Source organism: Lissotriton helveticus, chromosome 1_1 (genome assembly GCF_964261635.1).
Source record: "Lissotriton helveticus chromosome 1_1, aLisHel1.1, whole genome shotgun sequence".
Taxonomy (NCBI): domain Eukaryota; kingdom Metazoa; phylum Chordata; class Amphibia; order Caudata; family Salamandridae; genus Lissotriton; species Lissotriton helveticus.
In genome coordinates this window covers 885,144,933-885,171,238 of record NC_136057.1, presented here as the reverse complement: position 1 = coordinate 885,171,238, position 26,306 = coordinate 885,144,933, and the positions used below count along the sequence as shown (strand labels likewise).

The following is a 26,306-nucleotide window of genomic DNA, read 5'->3' as shown; positions in this document are numbered from 1 at the left end:
TAGCTACAGTGGTGGTAATTCATCGTGAGAATGAATCTTCAGAAGTAGGTAGTTCGGACATTATTATGCCAGTTTTAAATACTCCGATCATTTTAACTGATAACTCTGTTATAATCTCACAAGAGGCCATGGGCTCAAATGTTGGGGAGGTTAACTCGGGTGTTGGGTTGGTGGAGGATGGGATCCTCCCGGTTTCTAATGATCAATCAGAGATTGATATGTTGGATTCCACCCCCCACTTACTAACATTGGGTGTTCCAGATGATATAACGCATGATAGCAGTTTGGCCAGTATCCTAGATGTTAGCGGAAGCAATGATTCTTTAATTAACTCAGAGGGTGGGCTTGATTCCTTAATGAATTCTATGTCTATTCTTATTAAATCATTGCTCTTGCCATTGGAGTCCAGGCTTGCTAATATAGAACATCAACTTGATACTATTCTCTCATTGCAAGATCCCAAGATGATTCACCCTGGTACACCCACCTCTGTTGTAATATCTTCTGTTTCCAACAAGGTGCCTATTACTAAAAACCCTCCCACAGGGAATACTACGGTACCTACAACTGGTTCGCCCAATATCTCATTACTGGCGAACATTACAAAGAGTACCAACAAACCCCCTACCTCTATATGTCCCCGTGTTGTGAAGAGTAAGGTTCCTAGTATCCCAGCTCCCATAATTCCTCAACCTCAGCCCAGAAATTCTAATACACGACGAAGCATCAATTTACCACCTGATGCCAGCCCGTTTGTGGTTGTTTTGACTGGTATTCCTGAACTGGCCACGTCCGTTTCAGAGCCCTTCTGGGCAATTAAAAATAAAATATGCCACTGGCTTGATAAAAACTACCCTCCACCCCCTGGTCTAAACAAGAACTTTCTTATGGTAGAGAGGGCCCCTTGGGTAGGTGGGAACAAGAAAAGTATAAAGGGTGACTGTGTTGTCATCACGTTCGAGGACCCACGATTGGTGGAATTTATTTGTTCCTTTCCTCCATGTGATAATAAGTCGGTGGTATCAGCTAAACCACTGTCTTTTTTTTACGCCCAAGAGGACCATCAGGATGCCAGGTGGAGTTGGTTGAGGCCGGCTAACAAAGGGCCAGGGAGAGGGAGTAATGGGTGCGATATGTTTACCTACCAGATCCCCCAAAAGTGGGGGGGGGTTGATGAGGAAGGTTGGAACCTAGTTCCTAGGAGGACGGGGCATCATTGGAGGGGTGATCCCAAGCTGAATGGAGAAGGATGGGGTCCGCAGCTCAATTTTCCCCTATTCCCTTGTTACAACCGTTTTAGTGGGTTAGAAGGGGTGGACTGACCATCATCTCAGCCCCCTGAAGTTCCCAATGAGCGAGGGGTGCTTACTCCCCTGGGCACTGGTCTTAATACCAACGCCAGGGAGGTACCACCCAATCAAGATAGTATCAGTCTAGACATATTGGTAGGGGATATTGCTACTTTGACAACATCAATAGACCCTTCATCGTCCCTTTCCCCTATCAACATCCTGTCTTGGAACATAGCAGGTTTAAAGAAAAATCTGTCTAATCCTGCTTGGAATAATTTCTTAGAATATTATCACATTTGTATGTTCCAAGAAACTTGGTGTGTTCGGCCAGAATATAAGCATGGTTATTCTACATTCTTTGTTCCTGCGATCTTATCGGGGAAGGGGCGTCCATCAGGAGGTTTACTCATTTGGGTAAGGACAGATTTGAATTGTTTTGTCATCGTTAACCATGTCCCCTCCAATGATATTTTGCACATCACTGTTAAAAGCCAGTCTGGCAAAAATGTCCTGGACCTTTTTTGTGTTTATGCTAGAGGTTTACCGGGTGGTCAATCCTCACCCATATTGGAGTTGCTAGATAACAGGCTAGCTTCCCTCCCCCCTAAATCTTCAGTATTGGTGGGGGATGATTTTAACTGTACCTTTGAGCCCTTGGATGAGGAGGACCTTTCGGGTTCTCATAACAAACCTGGGAACCAGTTTATACCATCTTTAACTTTGGCTCCAATTAAGAAGTGGTCCGCACGAGCAATTCAGTTAAATGCTCTGGTTTCTGTTCATGACTTATGGGCCCTAAATGGTCGTACTTCATCAGATCGTTTGGGCGCAATGACTTTTAATCGAATAGGCTGCCCTTCTCGGATTGATTACATCCTTTTAGATGTTTGGTCATGGGCTAACCTAGTGGATATGAAGGTCTGCCAGAGGATTGACAGTGACCATAATCCCCTTTGTATGGGTATGTTTTGGGGTGATAATATTGGTAATAGTGTTCCTAAAGAGATGATTACCAAAGAAGTAGTTCCCTCTAATTGCAACCGTAGGCTCAAATGGAACATAGTTAGGTGCGATGAAGGGATACTAGATAATATCAAAGTTCTAGTTCAGGCTGCATCGAGTGACCTGTCATCAGTTACTCCAACAGTCGCAAATTCCCGGGGGTCTACTATAGCAGTCAAGTATACGACCCTAATAGGTGAGATTAGTACGTTTTTTACCAAAAAATCTAAGGGGCAGCAACTGACTAAGCATACCCAAAGGAAGGGTAATCCCTGGTACACAGTCTCCTGTAGGAAAAATAGAAAAGCCATTTCCTTGGCCATAAAAAACAAGGACCCAATAGCTGCTAGAGTCGCAAGACAAGACTATCGCAACAGTATTGCGAGAGCCAAAAAAGAATGGGAAGAGGAACACTGGCAGGCGCTGAAAGAAGCAGCCCATGGGAAAAATGCCACTGTGTTTTGGAAATTAATAAATATCCTTGACAGGCGTGGAGCTGAGCCTATTCCAAATCACATCACGGAGTGCCAATGGCATTCCCACTTTTCTAAGTTATACGGTGAAGGTAGCCTGGAAGTTGTGCCAGCATCTCCTGTATCAGATATTGGCTGTCTGGTCCAACCAAATGGTGAAAATATAGACGAGTTGTTTACGCCCCGTGAAGTTCGGGGTGCAATCCATAAAATAATTCCGGGCAAGGCCCCTGGCCAGGATGGAATCCCGGGGGACTTATTGTTGTATGACCCTACGGTCTGGGCCGATTTTATTGCTAATATTATGAATCTCATTCAGTCTGGCTATCAGGTACCTGATTCGTGGAAGGGCGCCGAAGTCATTACTATTTTTAAAAAGGGTGAGAGAGAGGACCCTGCCAACTACAGACCAATTAGCTTAATTGATGTCATTCAAAAAGTAGTTGGTAGGGTCATTATAAATCGGATTGAGTGTTGGCTGGTGGAAGATAATATTTTGTCCCACTTCCAGGCAGGTTTTAGAAGCAATGTAGGAGCAATGGATCAGGTTTTTAGATTTTGTGCCGTTTTTTGGAAATCAGTGTTAATAGCCAGAGGGAGTCTTTTCCTGGCCTTTATAGATTTAAAAACTGCATTTGATGTAATCCCCCGTGCTAAATTATGGGATGTTTTATTGGATATGGGATTCCCGCCCTATTTGTTACAATTCATAATCAAACTACACGAGGGTACTTTTGCTAGGATTCGATGGGGGACGCAGGGGCAACTCACTAAGAGTATTCCAGTTAACAGGGGGTGCGGCAGGGGTGCGTGATGGCCCCCACCTTGTTTTCTCTGTTTATAAATGGAGTGGTGAACCATCTGCGAGAGATACCAGCAGATGCTCCGATTATTGCCGGGGAGAAAACACCATCGCTCCTCTTTGCCGACGACACCCTTCTGTTATCTAAAACCCCCAAAGGCCTGCAAATCCTTCTCAATCATTTTAGTGTTTTTTGTCAGGATCGGGGACTAACAATAAATACTACAAAAACGAAACTAATGGTTATGACTTCTAAGAGGAATTCTAGGAAGATTCATCTTTTCTTGAATGGATCTCCCCTTGAGGTAGTGGAAGAGTTCGACTACCACGGGGTTAGAATTAATAATAAAATGAAATGGGAACCCCATATGAGTAAAATGATTTTAAGATTTAAAAGAGTTTCCGGCACCATTTTAAAGAACCAGCGCCTTTCAGTAAGCAGACCAATAGCCCCCGCCCTGTCAGTTTACGAGGGTAAGGCATTAGCTTCAGCGGTCTATGGTTCAGAAATATGGGGCATTGAGAATACCAACACTCATGTGCTAACTGAGAATAAGTTCATGAGAGATTTGGTTTCGCTTCCAGCTTCTACCCCATTGAAACCATTATTTGCCGATTTGGGTAGGAGGTCCATTCGGGACATTGTTCAGCTACGCTCTCTATTATATTGGGTGCGCCTCAGGAGGACTCCCGAATTAGCTACTTATGCTTTAGTGTTTGATGAAATATTAAAACTAAACACCTCGGGCAAGATTAAGTGGCTCAATGTTTTAAAGCATCTTGCAGCTAGCGTGGGTTTAAGCGATGCTTGGGCTTCCCAATCCCCCCATCAAAACAAACGGTAAAAAAACTTTATTGGGATTGGATAGAGGCTAAGGCTTTGCATAACCCAAACTGGGGGCAACTAACTGAGACTTTTTTATCTCACAAGTTCAGTACAAAGTTAGAATTGTTTTTGGATTTTATCCAGATTCCCCGGGATAGGACTCTTTATTTGAAATTTAGACATGGTACTCTCCCCCTTAAAAATGTTACGTCTAGATGGGGTAGAAGGAGGGAAGAGGACAGAAAGTGCCCGGGCTGTTCCTGCCCAGAAGAATCTTTAGGCCACTTCTTTTTTGCCTGCAAAGCATATACCCCAGCTAGGAACAAATGGTTAAAACCTGTATTTAAGAATCTTGGAGTTAGGGACCACAAAACAGCCCTCCGTATTATCATCTCCAATACCTCCTGTATGGTCACTGTTTGTGGGGTTGCTAAGTTTTTATCATGTGCTTGGATTATTAGGTTAAGGTTGTTACATGATCCGTCTACAGTCAATATTCCTACATGATTTTCATATGTATCTTTTGTAATGATGAATTGGTTTTTATAATTATGCAATTGGTTTTTATACTTATGTATGTATTGTATGTTTGTACTTTTTATGATACATGTGTCGAATAAAAGTATAATGACTGACTGATACTGCTCTCGTCGAATGAGCACAAACCCATCCTCCCAAAGGCTTCCCTGCTGCTTGATGGCAATATTGGATTGCACTTGAGATCCACTGAGCAATTCCTCTTTTGGAAAGAGGCTAGCCCTTTCTGGGTGCACTGAAGGATACAAAGAGCTGTGAAGATTTGCAAAAAGCTTTAGTTCTTTGTAGATAACACTTCAGACAACGCTGGATATCCAGCGAATGGAGAGTCTTCTCCCCTGCAGTAGTCCGTTGAGGAAAGAACCTCTTTAGGATAAGAGGCGCATTCAAGTGAAAGTCTGATAGTACTTTGGGTATAAATTTTAGATTTGTTTGAAGGACTATCGGATCCTCTTTGAACTGTAGAAAAGGTTCTTTTAAAGTCAGGGCTTGAATCTCCCCAACTCTCCTGGCCGATGTGAGCGCCAGAAGAACCACCTTCCAAGACAAGAATTTATGGTTCGCCCAGTGAATGGGATCAAAGGGATGCTTCATGAGTTGCGATAGCATTATATTCAGCGGCCAGAGAGGTGGCAGAGCCTTAACTGGGGGGAAGGTATGAAATAATCCTTTCATGAACTGTTTTATGATTTTTTTCGACCATACCAATGGTCCTGATGAGGTCTTTCTATAACAGGATATAGAGGCTAGATGAACATTTATTGACTCTCGTGCTAAACCAGATTTCACCAAAAGTGGAATGTAAGGAAGAATCTCATGAGATGCAGATCTTAGAGGATGAATTTTAGACTCCTGGCCCCATAAACAGAATCTTCTCCATTTCATCCTGTACGTCTTATTCGTACTCTGTTCTCTGATATTTGAGAGAATATTCCTACATTCAAATGGTAGTTTTAGATGTTGAAATTCACAGTGTTCAGGAGCCATGCTGCTAAACGTAGTGACTTGGGGTCTGGATGAAGCACTTGCCCCAGCGACATTGTCAAGAGAGATGGAATGGGCTGAAGGAGAATCGGTTGAGTTTCCGATAGAAGGAGAAGCTCCGTGAACCAGTGTTGTCTGGGTCATCATGGGGCTATCAGGATCATTCTACATGGCTCACTCTTGATCTTCGTGAGAAGACGTGGTAGTAGGGGAATTGGCGGAAAGGCGTAGGCAAAGACGCCTGACCATGCCATCAAAAATGCATTGCCCCAGGACCCCTGTTGGTGACGCCAACTTGCAAAGAAGTGGCATTTCTTGTTCTGAGCTGTCGCAAAGAGATCCACTGTTGGTTTTCCCCACTTTAGAAAGATACTGTCTAGGGTTTCCTGATTGATCTCCCACTCGTGGCAGGTTGACTTGAGTCTGCTTAATGTGTCTGCCTTTACATTTTGATCCCCCAGGAGGTGTTCTGCTTTTAGCAATATTCCATTCTGAACTGCCCTTTTCAAGATTCTCTGGGCCTCCTTAGATAGGGGGGATGATCTTGTGCTGCCTTGCTTGTTGGGAAAATGCATTTCTGTTGTGTTGTCTGTCCTGACCAGCACAGCAGAGTTCTTTATCCTCAGCAGAAAAGCTAGCAATTCTAATCTCACTGCCCTGAGTTCCAATAGATTGATGTGAAGTTGTTGGTCTTGACTCTGCCAATGCCCACAGAGTTGGAGGTCTTGAAGGAAGGCCCCCCAACCTTCCAGGGAAGCATCAGTGGTGATGACCTGTGGAGCCGGCATGGTGAGAAAGGAAAGGCTGACTGAGATATTTTGACGTTGGGTCCACCAAGACACGGCCTGTACCATACCTGGTGTGATTGTGATGATATCCTCGAAGGATCCCACAGCTTGACGCCATTGCCGATCATGTTCTTAACAGGCAGAAAGGGACGAGAGGGATGCATGAAGACATTGTCCTCAGGAGTGACTTGTAGCAGCGTACTGAAAGTGACTTTCTTCTTGCGAATGCTTGGGACAGAGAGATTAGCTTCTGCTGTCTCTCGAGAGAAGGAAACGCCCTGTTTATTGTGGTCTTCAGAATTGCCCCAAACAATGTAATGCTCTTGGAGAGAAAATTTCTCCTTGTTCAGAGTCAGGCCTAATTCGGCAAACAGTCTTGTGCATGCTACCGTGGATGACTGAGCAGCTGCGTGTGAAGGTGCTTTGATCAACCAGTCGTCCAGGTATGGAAATGCCTGCTGCCACTGGAGCCAGACATTTTGTAAAAATCCTTGGGGCTGACTTGAGGCCAAACGGCAACACCTTGAACTGGTAATGGCTTCCGGCTACGACAAATCAAAGATACTACCTGTGGGAATGATGGATGGGGATGTGAAAATATGCATCTTGTAAGTCTAAGGTGGTCATATGATCTCCATACGGAAGGACTGTTTTTTGAGATAAGTATTTAGAGCTCTCAGATCCAGGATAGGACGCCATTGACGAAAGTTCTTGCGAACTAGAAAGAAACAGGAATAAAATACCTTCCCCCTCTGGGAGACTGGCACCGGTTCTATTGCTCCTTTTCGGGGCATTGTAAGAATCTACAAGAGCATGAGATGTAGATTATTTACTTCCTGGAGTCCCTGAGGAGTACAAGGAGGGATCTGAAGGAACTCCAATGTATGGCCAAATTGTATTGGATTGAGGACCCATCGGTCCGTGGTTATTTTCTGCCACTGGTAAAGATCACAAGAAATGTGTCCTCCCAGGGGAACTTCTGGAGAGGAGGGAATGAAAATAGCCGGAACCTGAAGCTCGTCATTGACGTCTCGAGGTGTCTTTTCCGTGACTACCTGTTTTTGTTCTGGGGCAGATCTAGAATACGCCCCTGACTGTTGCCGTCGTTGAACATGCTGCTGACGGTATCATTGGGAAGATGTAGCATAAGAGGTGGTATCTATATTGTTGGTATCCCCTCTGTAGGATGGAAAGCCTCTTCCTCTGGCTCATATAAGGGCAATTCCTGATATTGTAGTGTCCCTAGAGTCTTCGCTGTATCGGTATCTTTCTTGATATCCAGCAGCACATTGTCTAAATGCTCTTCAAATAAAGCCTCTCTATCGAAAGGAAGGTCCAGGATCTTTTTTTGGACCTCCGGTCTAAATGATGTTGCCTGCAGCCATCCTTGACAGCGCAAAACCACTGCACCCCCCAGCGATCTGAAAGCTGTAGTTGCGATATCCATCGCACAATCTTTTACTTCTGCAGAAGCTCTCTCACCCTTCAGGAGAATTTTCTTTACCTCTGGTCTACTTTCCTCTGGAAGCTGGAATGAAAGGACATTTGCAAAGAGCTGGAGCATCCCAGCGCTGAGAACCGACACGGAGGAAGCAAAAGAGCTAGGGAAACAGAAAGGTCTTCAGTTGTTTACGGAAAGCTAGATGATTGGGGTCCATGCAAAGATGTAGTGGCAGAGAGTTCCAAAGTTTGGCGGCATTATAAGAAAAGAGCCATCCACCGCTTCTGGCCTTCTTGATCCTGGGGACCATGGCTAGAGGCAATTCATCTGACCGAAGTTTCCTATTTGCTTTATAAGGGCGGATCATGGCTGAGTTGATAGGAGGCCTGATCCCCTGCATCGATTTCTGGGCCAGGCACAATGCCTTGAATCTAATACCTTCCTGCACTGGGAGCCAGTGGAGGGAGCGGAGTGCAGGTTTTTACGATTGTCTGTTGGTGTCTCCAGTCAGAAGTCTGACGGCGCTGTTTTGAACAGACTGTAATTTGGAGACTACTGTAGTGGGGCGCCCAAATATAGTGCATTCCCGTAGTACGGCCTGGAAAGTATAAGTGATTAGACCATTACTTTTTTTGCTTGGGAGGGAAATAGAGGCAGAAATTTACGGGCCATTCTAAGCAGGCCATAGCAGAGGGCTGCAGTCTTCCTGGCCTGTGTCCTAAAGTTCAGGTCCTGGTCCAACCAGATGCCCAGGCTCTTAATTTCTGACTTTGGGACCAGCTGGCCATGTGGAACTGGAATTAAAACTAAGGGGGTTGCCCAATATCATGATCTCGGTTTTACTGCCATTAAGCTTGAGCTGAGTCGCATCCATCCAGTTCGAAACGTCCTCTTAACAGGTATAGAGGCCATTGTTTTTTTAATCTGCTTGGTTTAACGCAACCACCAGTTGTGTCTCGTCGGCATAGGTAACCATCCGGATACCAGAGGGGGCTACAATGGCTGTCAGAGGGGCCATATATACATTAAAAAGGGTTGGGCTAAGCGACGAGCCCTGCGTGACTCTGCTCAGCAGAGAGGAGGGTTTGGATGCAATGTTCTCCTCAAATACCTAAAAGGTTCTACCCTCCAGAAAAGAGCACAGCCATTGAAGCACTGTGCCTGTTACTCCTATACTCCTGAGACGTTGGGCCAGAATCCTATAATTCACCGTATCAAAAGCTGCGCTCAGGTCGAGGAGTATGATGGCTGATGAACCTCCTGAGTCTAGAATTTTCCTACTTTCCTCCACCACTGCTAGCAAAGCCGTTTCGGTACTCTGGCGCAGTCGGAACCCTTTTTGAGAGGAGTGGAGCAGTTTGTGGGTTTTGAGGAATCTGGAGAGGGTTTGATTAACATATTTCTCTGCCTTCTTACCTATTCCAGGGAGAAGGGAGATAGGGTGGTAGTTGCCCAGATCTGCCGGTCCAGATTGGGTTTCTTAAGTAGGGTTTTCACCATGGCCCCTTTCCAGTTGGTGGGAACGATTCCTGTAGACATTAATCAGGTCCGTCATGTTAGGGGCTATTATTGAGGCAACCTGTTTCAGAATATTAATTGGTGCAGGATCATTAGGTGATCCGCTCTTTACCGAGGACAACAAGGTGAGGAAAGTTGCCTGAGACGGGGGGGGGGGGGTGAGAGACCTCAAGTGAGTGTTCGGAGGGATCGGGGTCGAAGTCCAGCTGTTTGTACGGGGACTCGCCATCTTCATCCTTATGCGGCTGGAATTCCAGAATATGCCGAACCTTGGTAGTAAAATATTCTGCCAGTTTGTTGCGCCGTTGCCCAGAAATGTCCGGTGCTATTCGTGGAACGGGGGCTGTAAGTAATTTTTTAATAATAGTGAAGGTTTCTTTAGGAGAGTTAGCGGCTAATACAATCTTACCCTCGTAATAGTAGACCTGGGCTATTTTTAATTCTGCTTTATAGACACGGATAGCTGCACTGTATTCCAGTTTTTATGTGGGTAGGAAGTCTTTCCTCCACTGTCTTTCATTAACCTTACAGCACTGTTTTAAGGTGTGCAGTTCAGAGGAGAATCATGGGGAGTTGTGAGGCCCGACAGTCTTTTTTATCCAAGTCTTTGGAAGGGCATAGTCAAGTGACTCCTCTATCCAACTGAGAAAGACCTCATTGGCTTTGACTGGGCACCGGTTCGAAATGGGTCCGGTCCTTTCCAATTCCTGGGTCCATTTCCCCAGGGGGAGCTTAGCCCAGGAGCGATCTTGGGTCCAAATAGTTGAGTGACAGGTTTGGTAACCTGTGGAGTTCAGGAAAGGGGCACCGGAAGGTAGTTCGACCACGGAAGAGGGATGAGATCTGTCCTTTTAATGTCATCTAAAGTAGAGAACACCGGATCCAGGAGGTGTCTTTTGACATGAGTGGCATGCAGGATGTTTTGGGACAGTTGGAGAGCCGTAAGGTCTCTGGCCAGCTCGCCTGCATTTACAGCTCGCAGGTCATCGAAATGGAGGTTGAAATCTCCAAGGACAGTGAAGTTAGCTGCTGAGCTGGCCAGATTAACCGCTGCCTCCAGCAGAGACAAGAATGCCTGTGAATGAGAGGAGTGGGGTGAATTATATAGTAAAATGGGCGTTCTCACAGTCTTCGAAAGGTTTCCCCAACAGGCGACAGGTGAACTGTTCCTTATAGATAATGACGATCCCACCACCTCTGCCTGTTGATCTGTCTACTCTCTACATCACAAAACCAGAAGAGAGTGCTTGCACAATGTCAGGCTCAGAGCTGCCACTGAGCTAGGTTTCCGTGAGGAACAGCACATCAGAGTCTTTAAGGAGCATCCAGATCTCTGCTGTGTGTTTGGTCAGGGATCTGCAGTTTAGTAGAAGGATTCTAAACTGGTCCTTAAATGTGGAGTGCCATAGACTATTAGGAGAGTGGTTACACTTGCAATGTGGGCATTTTTCGGGAAAGTTATCCGGAGGGATAGAGTGAGCACAAGTGGTCCCCAGGGCTCTGTTTAAATGCTTAAGCTGAGTGCTGGAGTAGCAATATTGAGTTGAGAGAGGAGATGCAGTGGTTCTGGTCCCTGGGCCCAGGTGGGCGCAGACAGGCGCAGACGGACACGCCTTTATCCAAATCAAGCTGCGCCTTTATTCAAATCAAGCTGTGCCGGGAACAGCAACTAGACTGCTGACCTGGCGATGTGAAATGTGGAAGTACGAGTTCCCCTTAGCCCCCAGAGCATTGAACACAGCTCTGTCTCTACACACAATGCTTATAAAGCGTTTTGTTTTTTAAAAAAAGGATAAAAACGCAGGAAGGGAATAGCAGCAAAGAAGAGTTTTTAAAACCACTGACCTGCAGACTCACTCTGTAAGCGCAAGTGATCTGCCTCCGGCCCGTGTCAATTCAAGCGCGTTCGCGTCATAACGCGCCTTTACCCAAATCAAGCTGCCCCGGGAACAGCAACTAGACTGCTGGCCCGGCGATGTGAAATGCGGAAGTACGAGTGTCCCTTAGCCCCCAGAGCATTGAACACAGCTCTGTCCCCACACACAATGCTTAAAAAGCGTTTAAAAAAAAAAAGATTAAACCACAGTAAGAGAATAGCAGCAATGAAGAGCTTTTAAAACCACTGACCTGCAGACTCACTCTGTAAGCGTGAGTGATCTGCCTCCGGCCCGTGTCAATTAGCTGATCCATATCTGGAGCCAGGTCACACCACATCTGTCTGTCATATCTGCCCAATATGGCAAGGGCATTAGCCGCTCGGACCACAGAGATGACATTGAGGAGAAACGCTTACCGGCATTATCTAGGCTTCTGGCTTCTCTATCCAGCGGTGTTGTAATGAGTGCCAATGAATTTTTGGATTTCCGTTGAGCTATTTGGGAAATAACGGAATCCAGCTTGGGATGGCCCACTAAAAGGCTGGAGCGTCCTCTGGGGCCATGTACTTCTTTTCCAACCTGGAGAGTACTGGTGTTACTGTTGCTGGTGTTTTCATGACCTTAAGTGCTTCCTACCATTGGTGACTTATTATCGGGATGGTCCTCACCGACTTCCTATATGGCTCTTTAAAATCATATTAAAAACACTTTGTCTGTGTAGCTCGCATAGGTAGGTCAAATCTGTTTGCAGCTCTTTCCAGCAAGTTATGAAATCCACCAATATCCTCTGGTGGTGAATGAACCAGTACCGGAGAGGGAGAAGAGGGCATGGGAATGAGGTAGTCATCTCATTCTCTATTAGGATCTGTAATTTCTCCCTCCTCTTGGTTGTCGTCTATAGTAACCGGATACTGTTGAGGGATTGGTGGAGGCGATCTCTGTAACGGTTCCGCCAGCACAGCTTGGCTCCTCATCAGAGTAGATGGTATAGATCGTGGACGAGGAACTGCTGATGGCATTTCTTGAGATACAGGAGCTGGTGGAAATCTCTTCCTGTAGTCAGCCAACATGGTCTGTCAACAAAGAGGACTGCATGCAAACCATTTCCTCTTGATAACTCTGGTGGTATTGTTCCTGAGGAGGGTATTGATATTCATCATATTCTTCATCAAAGATGCCCTCTTCACACTTAATGTGAAGCTGGGATGGGCTACTTGCATAAGGTCCTTCGTCTTCTCCCTCAGAATCCTGCTATTCTTGCAGGTGAGATGGCAAAAGAGGCGTAACTTTGCTCGGAGATGCGATTTCAGGTGTAATTCTCCTCTTCCTAGCACTTTCCGACCTGTCCGGTGTTTTTTCCCACGTCAAAGAGACCAAGGACGAGATCGCCGATGACATCGTTGTTGAAGTTGCAGCCGTCGGCGGTTACTTGGAAACCATCAGCGATGGTCTAGCCACCGACGACAACGAGGTTACTGTTGTCTTTGTTAACGACTACTCCACTGTAATTGTCACCGACACAGCCGATGAAACTGGCGTCAAAATTGTCGTCAGCGGTGATAAAATCTCCGTCGACGATGACTTCACCGTGGACGCTGTGTCCTTCTTTGGTAGCAGTCGAATCTCAACCTTTGTCGACGACGACATAGATGGTTTCTTCATCGACGGTCCCATCGGTGATGAGGATTTTGTTGACATTTTTACTTCGGGAGGCACTAAAGAAGGCTTTTTTAAAGAGTGCCTGACCAGAGGGGGTGTCTTAGGCGGCCCAGAACTCGCCTTTTTAGCAGTTTTATCCCCGGAAGCATGTCCCTTCCTCTCCTTTTCATGTCTCTGAGGAGATTATGAGGCATTGCACCACTGAGACCCTTGAGTGGTCTTCTTAAGGGCTTGTACTAGACGCTCCTCAGAAAAATGGGTATGTGGTGATCTTCTTCTTTTATGGGACCTTCATGATAAGGAAGAGGATGCCTCATCACTATCACTAGAAATCACCTCCTTTCTTGCTTTTAGTTTTTGAAGCCATATCAAAAGGCATCCCTTACGGTCCTTTAAGGTCTTACTAGAAAAAGTACGACATACCTTGCAGTCCTTTGCATGATGGTCTGGATAGAGGCAATAATTACAGTCCTCATGAGGGTCATCAGTATAAAGCCTCTTCTTGGAGCACTAAGCACAGGCACTAAACAGACCCTTTTTCTCCTTTCCCGACATAAAGTCAGAGTGATCACCAACCAGCACTGAAGAAGAATCCTGCAGATGAAATCTGAGATGAAAGTTAAGAATAATGTCCAAAATCACTAATTAACAAGAGAAAACTGAGCAGAGCTCAGAGAAGACTCCCAGCACAACGTGTGGTAGAAAATCTGAAGGTCTAAGGTTCTCTCAGGGATGTTCTAGAGGGTGAAGGGTCCTGATCGAATGAAGGATTTCTTTTAATCTATTTTACAAAACGAGAGCTATGGGTTACAAAAGTGAAATATGCCTAAGCCTTTTTTCTGCTTTGTATTGATTTAAGCATTGCTTTTTTGATATACCGGGACTCCCATCTCAAAGACGGTGAATGATTCAAGCATGTGAATCTATGAAAGTTCCACTACTGGAGTAAAAGGAATAGTAAACAAATCTCTCAATATTCAAAGAATTAGAAGCACAAACAAGCTGCCTCTCCTGAGACAGTTTGTACTTGAATACACAATAAAATGGATTTTCAATGTTAATTCTCCATGTGAACTCCAAGGAGTATTGGGGGTACTGCAGCATCTCCTGCATGCCTACTTACAGCACTGCTTTTGGGGTGCTTCCACACTCCAGGCAAGGTTCTCTATAGGATGAGCAAGCTGCAGCAAAAACCTACACCTTCAGGTGACTTGGCCTAGAAAGCGCCGCAGCTTGCCATCCCCAACCCCATCTAATGACAAATTCCTAAAAAGGTAACACAAACTGGCCAAGGAAGAGGGCTCACTGGGACAATGAGCATACTGGGAGGAGAGAAGGAGGTGGGGGGGCTGGAGGAATGACAAAGATACTTAACTTAATGCAGAGTCTGGAAGTGCAAGTCATGTCTTCACCGTCACCACTCTTTCCTCAAAGCTGTTCCAGGATGTTATTTTAAACTTTGTAATGTTCCTTCACTTGCAAAAAAAATGGAGGTCACCTTCACTGGCCCACTGACCCAGCACAATTCCATTCTTGCTGTGACAATGACACCTGCTTGGTAAAATGCAGCTTCACACCCAGCTGACCCCTCTGGCCACAAACCACTGGCGTGCAGCGCAGGTGTGTGCAAGGAACTGCTGAAGGCAAGACATGGCTTCCTTAGGTTCTCAGCTATAATGATAATTCCAAACAGCATGGTGCCTAGTGCTGTAGGACCACAGTATAAATGGAATCCCAGGAATTTGATCCCCAGCAACACATGGTACTGTAAAAAAAAAACCTCTGGGATTTCGTTTAAGGGAGGGGAGCTTCCATACTCCAGGGAATGTTATCTAATCCTGACAGTTACTTTGCATAGAGGCAAAACAGGTTAACAGGAGTGTCATGGGTCCTAATTCAAGGAAGAAGATATATCTCCTGCAGACAACTGGGTTGTACAAACAACTGTGATTTATGTAAAATGGGACCCTAAACCCTTTGGGCCTGATGCCACTGCCCCCGCAGCACTAGTAACAGCTAGGCCCCCTAAAGGGACATTTAAATCATAAGGGAGCAAAGTTGAAATGTGTCAGTTCCTCACTGCCAAGACCACAAGCTGCTGCCGAGCAGCACAGCACTTTGAAGGAAGGGTATGACATGGTTGCTTTAAATTTGAAGCTTAATGGTAATCACATAATTGCCTGGAGTGTGGGAATGAGGTCATTAATTGTTTTAACGTATAATCAATACCCAGAAAGCCTAAAAAAAATGTTTCAGAGTTTAGGGAATATGGAAAGCTGGATTTAATGTTGTTCAATGCAATTTAATTATTATACAGCTGTTTTGATTATGTGCATACTAGTTTACATTTTGCATTGGTCCCTTTATTACGGCATCATAGGACTATGCTTTGTAGTAAGGTAGCGTAATATATGTCTTGCTTTTAATGGTCTTTTACAAGTATTTAACTTGTTATACTACTTTAATTTTGGTATTTTCCTACATCGTCGCCAAATCCTGGAATTACCTTCCACACCACATCAGGGCCTCCCCATCCCTTCTTGATTCCGCAAGAATGTGAAGATCTGGTCATTCAACTAGGAGCCTTATCGACCTACTCATCTACTCCAGCGCCTGGATATCCCTCGGGTGATAAGAGCTATATAAATACTCATAATATAACGTTAATGTTGATAAATATTGCACTGCCTTTTTAACTTCTACATCATGGATAATGTATCACTTAAAAAAGACAATATTCATGGTATATCAGAGGATTTTGATTCCTCGCTCTTTTTTGGCCTATATCAGCAAAAAAGGCTGTAGGTGAAATCAATGGTTGAAGTAGGTAATAATAAAGCAGTCACAGAATCAAACAAAGAGGTGAGGTTACATTAGGGGACAGTGCCTTGTCAGACACTTCTTTACATGTCCATGCCACTAAAGCCAGATTCTATATTTGCCAGATTACTTATTGGCAGTTTGCAGTTCTCCATAACGAAGTCTACTTCAGTTCTTACTCAAACAGGGTAAATCCCAGGTAACATTTTTCATCCTATTCCTCCATTACTGGAAGCCCGTTCTGGCTGGGGCAGTGTTGTATGAAGCCCATTTTGCCTCCATGAGATGAGGAAATTACATGTGCCGAAGAAAAAGAATGTTGAAGGGCATTGTAAAATACTGGAACTCCAGAGCATTCCACTTGAACAACCGTGCTTTCTCTCTTGCAAACCAGTCACATGAACTGTTTTGCTGCAGGGTAAGGCTCACAGAGATCCACAGTAGCTTAAGAAGCATTTATGTATAGGAAAAACACTACACAAGGCACACAATACCCAAAAAGAGGACCATTGCATGGCAAAAGCAGAATGGACAGGTCAAGTGGATACAGAGAGTGGCAATCAGGGGACACATACATGTACAAGAAAAATAACTTGCATGACACATTTTCTGGGACTTCTACTGAAGCAGAGCTCTTAAGCTCTTATTATGTAGCATGACTAAAAGGGAGTAAAAACAGATGGAATAAATACATATTTAAAAAAAATTAAATAGTTCTTCAAACATGGTTCAGCTTTACGTTTCAATATATCACCAATTTCATATGCTGTTTCTCATAAACAGTATTGTTTTGGTAATCAGTGAAAGTATTCATCACATGGAGAAGCAAAAGGTTTTTCTATCGGACTTAATTAAACTGATAGAACTTAGTGATAAGAAAATTATAATTTGCTTACAATAGAGTCATTTACGTAATATAAATTTACGCAAACGTTTTACCTGGTTTTCTGGAAATGGAGGTTCATGTTTGAATGTTAATCCAGCTTTTATCAGAGATGTTAGAGCTTCAGCTCCCCACTCCCTCATTCTAGAGTTAGGATGCTGGCAGACCTAGTTATTTACAACAAAGTTTAAAGTTAAATTAATCAACATTCAAGTGGTTAAATTGTATAGTTTAACAACATGCATATATTTCATCTAATTACCATAGACATGGAATCTTTGTCTACACATAAAAACGGCCTGAAATCAACTTTAGCAAAACAATCTCTTCTGTCTCTTCATCCTCCTTGACCCATCAGCTACCTTTGACTGGGTTAACCGCAACACTCTCCTGAAAATTCTTAGAGAGAGAATAGGGATGAATGGTTCAGTTTTCAGTGGGTTCTTATCATACTTGGCAAACTGGGGTTAATATATAAAAATGATCAACATCCTCTCTAATACCTCAATGATCCAATACGATTCTACAAGGTTCTATTGCTCCTCTTCCCTCCTTAGCCTTAATATGGGGCCTCCACTCTCAGTCACTCAAACATATTGTATAATTGTTTACACAGAAGATGCCCATGTCCATCTGGAAGCGCCCTCTTGTAATGATGGTGAATTCATGACAAGTTCATGAGGGAATTCAAGTCTGAATTTCACCCCTCCCCTCCCCCACCTAATACCTATGTAGCTAAAAATATAGCGCTCCTGCTATCCACACTTAACTGCCCTATACTGACTCAAACTTGGCTTAACTTGCATGCAGTGCTAAACCATCATGCCTAAATCATGAAGTCCTCGAAATCCCTGGGCTTCTACTTGGACAGCAACCTTAACCTTCATCTACACACCAATGTAATGGTAAAAAGAAAGCAATTTCAGCGCAGACAGTTATGTGGAATTAATCTTTGTATCCCACGTTCAGTTTTTAGGCTAATATCTAATCTTTTACACTGCTCACTATGGAGTATCGAATATTCACCACGTGGCAGTAACCACAAGTAACTAAGTACGGTACGGCATCTGCGGCTGCAATAGTACTCTGCCATTTGACTGTTTGGCCCTGTTTCACCCTCTGTCACTCCCCTTTTGTTTCTCTGGAGCTCTGGCTGGGCAATCTTTTCCGTAACTACACACCAAAACCGCTAACCTGTAATCCGTGACCAGCGGCCTACGACCCTCAACCGCAGCCGTGGTCCGTGTCCGGCGTCTCACTGTGCTGTGCTCCCTGCCTTCCGCTGCCGCTGCCGATCAGCTACTCGGCCGGCTCTGCATCATATTTTGTGCCTCGTCATCCCCGTCATGTGCACACACCGGGATACCGCGCTTAAAGGCCCACGCCACTGGTCGTTGCCAAGGGGATTCGGAGGAAGCTGCGCGTGGCAGGCACAGTACAGCAGAAAGCAGAAAGCGGCAGAAACAGGCCAACAAATTCAAGAAGAGCGAAACGTAATCAAAAACTAATCAAAACAGCAACGGACTATTATAGGACTGAAGATTGAGGCCTGAGGTCCGCGGCTGTTGATAGAGTAAGGTGAAGCTGAGGGCGCTAGTAAATCTGCAGATAGAGGATGCTATCACAATATCAATATCACAGTAAATCTCTATGTAATCAATCCAAACTTCCATGCTAAATGTTCATATGCTAAAATCGCCTCTGTGAGCTATAAAGACACGGTCAAAAGAACTGTCAAAAGGTCCGCCAAAAGAGACCAGATAGCGATAAAGATAGCTACTAAGGCAGCAAAGGAGCCAAGAATATTTAAATTGCATACAACAGCAGCTGTAATTACTAAACAAAGACCAGTACAGGTACAGGTCCAGATACAGGTACAGGGGATGGCAGGCATCATGGGACATGGGGAACAAATAATGGAGCAAAGCATACTACAACTCGCCCAAGAAGAAACCCAAGAAACCCAAAAATCTCAAGGCAGCTGCCAAAACCACTGGGCAGCCGGACGATTCTCAGCATAGGATCTCTAATATATTCAGCCCGTTGGCCAAGGAAGGGCTGAGCAAAGCTGGTAAAAATGAAAAACAAAAACGGGCTATCATGGATGACCAAAGGAAGCAAAATTATGAAATGAGCTAAATCAGTCCAGCAACGGGCATAGAACAGTCCATTATGGGGATAAAAACTGCTTCTGGTCCGGATCCAGGAATCAGTCCTCACATATAATCCCGGGAAAAGATAGTATTAGCTCAGCTACAATCATAGCATACCAAAGCAAGCATATGCCTATGTATCCAAGGGAAACCCCGAGACACAACCACTCCTCTACCATGGCTCAAACCTCCTCCTTGGGGAAAATGCTACAATCAGAGAACGAAGAACTCTCCGAGGAATCAGACTCAGACATATATGAAACAGGAGTCTCCATCTCCAGCGAGACAAGTGAGACAAGCGAAACAAGTGATGGCCAAAAACTAGCTGTGGCAACCCTGGAGGTATCGGACTCCACAGACTTCAGGAAATTAAGTGAACCCGGTCAAGACACCACTCCAAGGAAAAGGCTGGAAATAAAGAGGACAAGGCACAAAGGGCAATGTGAATCAACATACGATGAAACTACAGACCCGGGGAGCAACAAGGAACAAATAAAAGAAAGACCCAAACTTACACGAAAAAACTCAACCCCAAAATCAACACGAGAACCCGAACATAATCGGCACTTCATGGAGGATACTGAAGGGGGAGGCCAAAAGCAACACGGAGATAGTGGCGATTCGGGAAAGTCAACAGAGCCATCACTGAGCGAAGTGCTAAGCTCCATTAAGAACTTCCACAAAGATGTAAAAATGGACAGTCAAAGGAACCATGCAGCCATACAAAAACTGCAAGGAGCTATCAAAAAAGTGGGCAACACCTCCTCAGAGATCGCAGACAGAATGGCCTCTGTACAAACACGCACAGAAAATCTGGAGTCTTATGTCACCAAGCTCCAAACTCAGGAAAAAGAGCAGGAGGGAATCATAGAAGACTTAATTTCAAAGGTTGAGGACCTAGAAAATAGAGGCAGAAGAACCAACCTGCGTTTTCTTGGAATACCCGAAGGCGCAGAGGGAAACGACCCAAGGGGCTTCATGTCCAACCTCCTAAAATCAGCCTTCCCGGAACTTCAATCCTGGGAAATGGACAGGGAAATACAACGCGCTCATCGCTTCCCCTTAACGCTTCCTAAACGCACTCATAAGACACCTCAATACCCAAGGGCTATGCTAGTTCATTTTAGGAACTTTCTCCTGCGAGAGGCTATTTATGACACTGCCAGACCGAATAGCAAGAGAGAACACAAAGGTTTCTCGTTCTTTGCACGTCCAGATTTTGCCCATGCTACTGTAGAACGAACGTGGGGAATGAGACAACTATTCACTCCATTTGAGCAAATTGGAGCGACAGTGTTTCTGCAAAATCCAGCGCGCCTAAAAATAATTTACAAAGGAACAACAAGAAGCTTTACAAGCGAAATCCAGGCAGAGTCCTACTTAAAAGAAATCTCAGAGACAGCGAATCAAAGCACGGGAAAACAGCAAAATGCATAAAAAAAGAAAAGGAGGGAATACAAAGACAAAAAGGAGCAACACTAACAGCTGTCAAAAACTATGGGGCACAATCAGAATGGAAGGGGGGGTAAATGCTAAAGACTTATAGTCAAAATACGCTTTAATATAAGGTTAGGTGTGAAGGTATAGAGAAAAGTTTATTCACACATATGACCCCCGCTCTGTATCCTATTACTCCATTGTATTTATTCATGGTTAGGCCACGGGGCGAGCTGAGGCGCACTGACTACACAGACGCCCACACCTGGGTGCCCTATGATCCAGGACGCCTCAATGGGTGGTGGGGGGCTGGGGCCCTAGGGGAGGGGTTGGGTGGTATGGGAGGGGAGGGGAGGAGATCAAGGGAGGATACACATTCAAGGTGGTAGATACAGGGTCTGGACAAGACTAATAACTCACAATGGAATAATTCGGCTAGGGTAAGAATAGGAGTAAAAAAACCAAGTAACGGTAAAAACAAGTAACGGTAAAAACCCGAACCACCGAAAAGAAGGGGAATGGCTAGATTAAGAATTATATCATTGAACATCTGTGGCCTTAATGATTTAAAAAAGAGGCAAACGGTTGCGGTAGGAGTGATAGCTATGGAGGCCAATATAGTCTATCTACAGGAGACACATATAGAAGGGGGACAGCAGCACTTATTAAAAACACTAGGGTACCAACTCATAATTGCTTCGACACAGGGAGCTCGCACAAAAGGGGTGGCCAACCTTGCTAAAGGGGGGGATCCTTCAATTTACAAGATCAATCTCCGATAAGATGGGCCATTACGGAATGTCACTACAACAATGGGCAAAACATACTGACTGTATCCTCAGTCTATGGGAATGTGGGGGATGACCCAGATATTCTGGTGAGCATCTCTAATGAGCTCGTACACTGGCCTCTCCCCCAGATAGTCTGTGGGGATCTCAACCTGCATTTACTTGGAGATTGGTCATTGGTCCCCGAGTTTAAATACCAAGGGAGGAAACCGAAGGTCTTTAGGGCTTTTAAGGACCTCTGCGAGCTACATGGCCTGATTGATGGATGGCAACTGGGACACCCCGGGGACCATGGGTACACATATTTCTCTCACCCACACTCATGTCATGCTCGGCTGGATTACATGCTCATCTCGAATTCAGTAAAGGACATATGCAACGTAAGGAAGCTCCCGAGGGTTTTATCAGATCATAACCCACTAGAACTAAATATAGCTTGTAGTAACCACATCCCACTTTAAGGACTTGGACTTTTGAAAGAGCTTTCTTAAAAATGAGGAGTACTGCCAATATTTGCGAGAGTGGATACCATCTTTCTTAACAATAAACATGGGCAGCGCTCCCATCGAGGTAGTCTGGGATGCGATGAAGGCTGGCATTAGAGGTGAGACTCTTCAGTTCTCAGTCAGGACTAATAGAACAGACAAACAACTACTAGTCACGTTACAACAGAACTTAACCGCATGCGTGCGGGCGGAATTCCGCTCGCACGCTGAGATTTTTAAAAACGCACTTTACATGACGAGCTGGGCTCGTCATGAGCGTGCGAGGAGGCTACCTCATGACGAGCCCAGCTCGTCATGAGCGTGGAAGGGGTTAAGTAGGGCGGAGTCAGACCTGATCATAGCCTCCCAAACAGGACAGGTTGAGGATGAATTAGTGCGAGTAGCAATCGCCAGAAACCGGATCTCAGAGATATTTACAGAGAAAGCAATTATCAAAGCTACTATCTACAAAGAAAGATCATATGAGCTCAGTGAACAAGTGGGGCATCAGCTAGCAGTTCGTATAAGGGAGGAGACGACAGCCAACATGGTCAAATCTATTAAAGACATAGATGGGGGGCTGAGAACTGGCGCTTCAGCAATAAGAGCGGCATTTCAGAGGTTCTACCAAGAGTTGTATAAAGAGCCAGAGAGGGATCGAGAAGACCCTGAGGATTATTTAGCTCAAGGGCATGGCGCTTGCCTCGAGCAAGAGGATCAAGACAGTTTGAAATTCCCCCCTTAGTTGGGACGAAATATTGCTAGCCAGGAACTCATTGGCAGCTGGCAAAGCAGCAGGGGTGGCTGGGAGTTCTTTGTGAAATTCTCAGACCAACTTAAAATAATCATGATGGAGCTATTTATTTCTATACTCCAGGGCGGGAAGCCACCCCGTTATTGGTCCACCGCTAAGATTATGGTTTTCTTGAAAAAAAACAAGGACCCCCTGGAAATGGGCTCCTACCGCCCTATAACTCTGATTAACGGGGACTCAAAGATCTATTCTAAACTCCTGGCGGGGCGTCTGGCACCAATTATACACAAGATCGTCTCAACCCGCCAACACGGATTTATCACCGGCAGATCGACAACCGATCATGTACAGAGAGTGATATCTCTATTTGACCATGCTGAGAGTACAGGAGATCCTATGGCCCTTATTCTATTAGACGTGGAAAAGGCGTTTGATAGGGTCTCCTGGAAGTTCTTATGGGCAGCTATGTCGAACTGCGGAATCACTATGGGATTTATTAAGGCTGTCCAAGGACTCTATGTGAACCCAAGTGCTAGAGTTGTAATAAATGGGACTTCATCTGAGAACTTTATCATTACAAGGGGAACCAGACAGGGGTGCCCCTGCTCACCTCTTATTTATATCGACCCCTTTATCCGCAAACTTTAAAGCCACCCTCTTGTGCCACCTATTCGGGTTAATAATCATGAAACAAAAATTCTAGCATACGCGAACGATATAGCTCTAGTCACCACCGATCCTATAGAGTCTATTAAGATCATTGAGGAAGAGTCACAGCGATATGGTATTACCTCCGGATATAAACTGAACTCAGGGAAAACCCAGATTGTGAACAATGGTAAAATACAGATGAGGGATAATAGGGTAGTGAATGATGCTGTCTATCTTGGCGTATGTATAAGCTCCAAAGTGGATAATATTGTGAAAATAAATCTTGAACCATTATTAGGCCGCACTAGAAAAGAACTGATCCGACTGGACAACCTGCATCTCACCATTGGTGGCAGGTGCAATGTGATTAAAATGTTGTTTCTACCTAGGTTCTTATTTTTTTTTTTAGACAATTTGCCTTGAGTTCTCTCCACAATACTTCAAAACTATTGAAACTATGGGCTCTCAAATGGATTATGCTGCAAAAAGAAAGAGGGGGTCTAGCTATGCCAAACTTTAAGTTATACTATTGGGCAACTGTGGCCAAGTACTGTGCGAATATGATAGCCAACAAACCTAGTAACCACCTAATCCCTACACCGCAGGAAATGATACTGGGGGAAAGATCTGAGGAATGCTTATGGCGCCATGTCAACGACAATTACTACAAGAAAACAAAGCTTAAGACTATCTCTAGTATATACAAAGTCTGGATCAATATTCGTAAATCACTAGGGCTGGGGAGATATTCTTGGTATACCCCCGTCAGCTGTAATAACGATCTCCCAGAGATTTTCCAGGATGGGTGCATGACCCGGTGGATTGGACAGGGATCAATCAGCTGGGCTGCTTCTACACAGCAAATCGGCTGAAAAGCTTCTCAGAACTTCGTACCGAATATAATATCAGCCACAGGGATTTTATTAAATACCTACAGATCAGAGATTTCTTGTTAAGAAAAACAGGGGGTTGAGAAAAATTTCAAATTAACGCAGCAATTGAAAACTTACGTAGGGGAACCGCTCCTAGAATTGGGGAAATCTACGAGAATTTTAGTAGTACATTTCCTGATGACTTGGATAAACATTATGCTAGATGGCAGACTAATTTATCGGTACAGCAAGCAACCCCCGTATGTGCGCCGGAGCTTTCACAAACTTGTTTAATGTCTATTAAACTGCAAGCTCAATTTTACAAAACATTCTTTTCCCTATACTACACTCCCTATAAAATTGCAAAATGGGCAACCGGACAGGGAACTTCATGCCCCCGATGCTCACGGTTCGAAGCTGATATTATTCATATGTTCGCCACCTGCACTGCATTATCTAATCTGATATTACAAATATCCAACTTCTTATCTGAGATATTTCACTCAAGAATTTTTATATCATCTGAAGGAATATTGCTAGGAGTGGCGGAAAGCAAAAGGCCCATACACATGCAGGGGCTGCTCTTTGTGGCCATGGCGGTTTTCAGACGTAGCTTAGCCTCCTCATGGCTGGATCCACAACCACCGGCCTTCAACCAATGGAGGGCAAGATTACTCGCAACTTGCAGTCTGGAGGTGGCCATATATAAAAATAAAGGTTTGAATAAAAAAAGAAAGGCATGATGATTTGGGGACCATTGTTGCAGTGGACACAAGATCACTCCTAGGGCAGAATCTCTATTGCGGGGTTCTTTTTTTTTTTTTCTCTCACTGGTATTGTGTCTCTATATGTTCCTTGTGCCTCACATTCCTTAAAATATGTATGTAATATTTTGGGATTCTAACATGGATATGTATCGAGACCGTGGTCTTTTGGGGGGGGGGGGGGCGAGAAGGGTGCTCTAAAAGTATAAAAATTGTGAATAAAATTTTTTTTAAAAAGGAAAAATCTCATTGGCTGCAAGAAAACAGCAAGTTTTGGAAAGATATACAATCATGTACATACATGCACTTTAAAAAATCAATCATTTTTAAACCGTTACAAGGCAAGAATTTAATATTACTTCACTTGAAAACATCAGTTCACACAGTTATGTATGCTTTAAGGTAACACACATTCTATGCAAGAATGTAAAGCTTTCTCCATTATAGAAATTTCTTTTTGCGCTATGTTGCACAATACATTTAACAAGAAATCACAACATTTAACAAGAAATCACATCATTTTAAGACCTAAATACAAACTTACCTTCTGAACAACGAAACGAAAGGAAGCAGTATAAGAAACAGAATATAAAATGAAAAACTGTGACAGTGTGAAAAATATCATTCACGTTTACAAAGAATGAACAAAAGCATATAATGATCTGACATTCTGATAAGAATTAGCTCATTTCAAAGCAGGAAATGACATCCAGAGGATGTTTTAACGAAGAATTAAAGACTCACTCAAACATAACACAATCAAAGTTTTCTAGAAGAGATTTATTTGAAAACACCTAAAAAAAACAAAAAACTCCTCAATCCAGATTCTATTTTCCACAAAATTTGGTGTCATTGTTACACACCACAATACAACATATTGCAATACATCTCAATACATGTCTCACACATCACAAGTTGCAACACATCTCCTTTCTTACATATAATACAAGGCAAACATACACAAAAGCAAATCACAAACTATAAACATGCAATGCATCCTATACACTCACACAACAATTCCAACACACACTTCAAAAACATAATACAAAATGGCCCTTTCGCCAGTGTCCTCCACCCTTAGCTTCAAAATGACAACATCCTACCTTCACAATTTTGTAAGCCTTCATTCACATTGACTCTAACTTTATCCCCTCCTTGGCCTCCTTTTAAGTAATGTGCAAGGTTAGAGGTTTGTAATTAATTATCTTCTCACTTTCTTCCTGCCATACCTTATTTTTTAAATTCCTTTTGGTAGCCAGAACATTTTTCATATATACAACCCACACCACTAACTTTATCTTCCTTATGTCCCAACCATACCGGACAAAATGTAATCCCTGCACTCGCTTCCCTTCGTAGTGAAAAAAGATGAACTTCTTTATACACTTTGTTGTGTGGGCATGTACACACACTGCCACTTCTAAAAATCTTTCCTTCAAGAAAAAAGAATCTTCTTTGCCCAGTTAAATTTTCTATCACCATCCCATTCACTCTCTTCAC

At 44.1% G+C, this 26,306-nt stretch overlaps 1 protein-coding gene across 2 annotated transcripts in view; it reads right to left on the bottom strand.

The window, feature by feature from the left end:
- MON2 (MON2 regulator of endosome-to-Golgi trafficking) overlaps nt 1–26,306 on the bottom strand; it is a 1,009,595-nt gene that overhangs the window by 298,242 nt on the left and 685,047 nt on the right. For both annotated transcript variants that reach the window (XM_078675668.1, XM_078675659.1), the window contains exon 21: nt 16,959–17,069. In XM_078675668.1, coding sequence (XP_078531794.1) covers nt 16,959–17,069 — 111 coding nt within the window. The remainder of the gene's footprint in view (nt 1–16,958; nt 17,070–26,306) is intronic.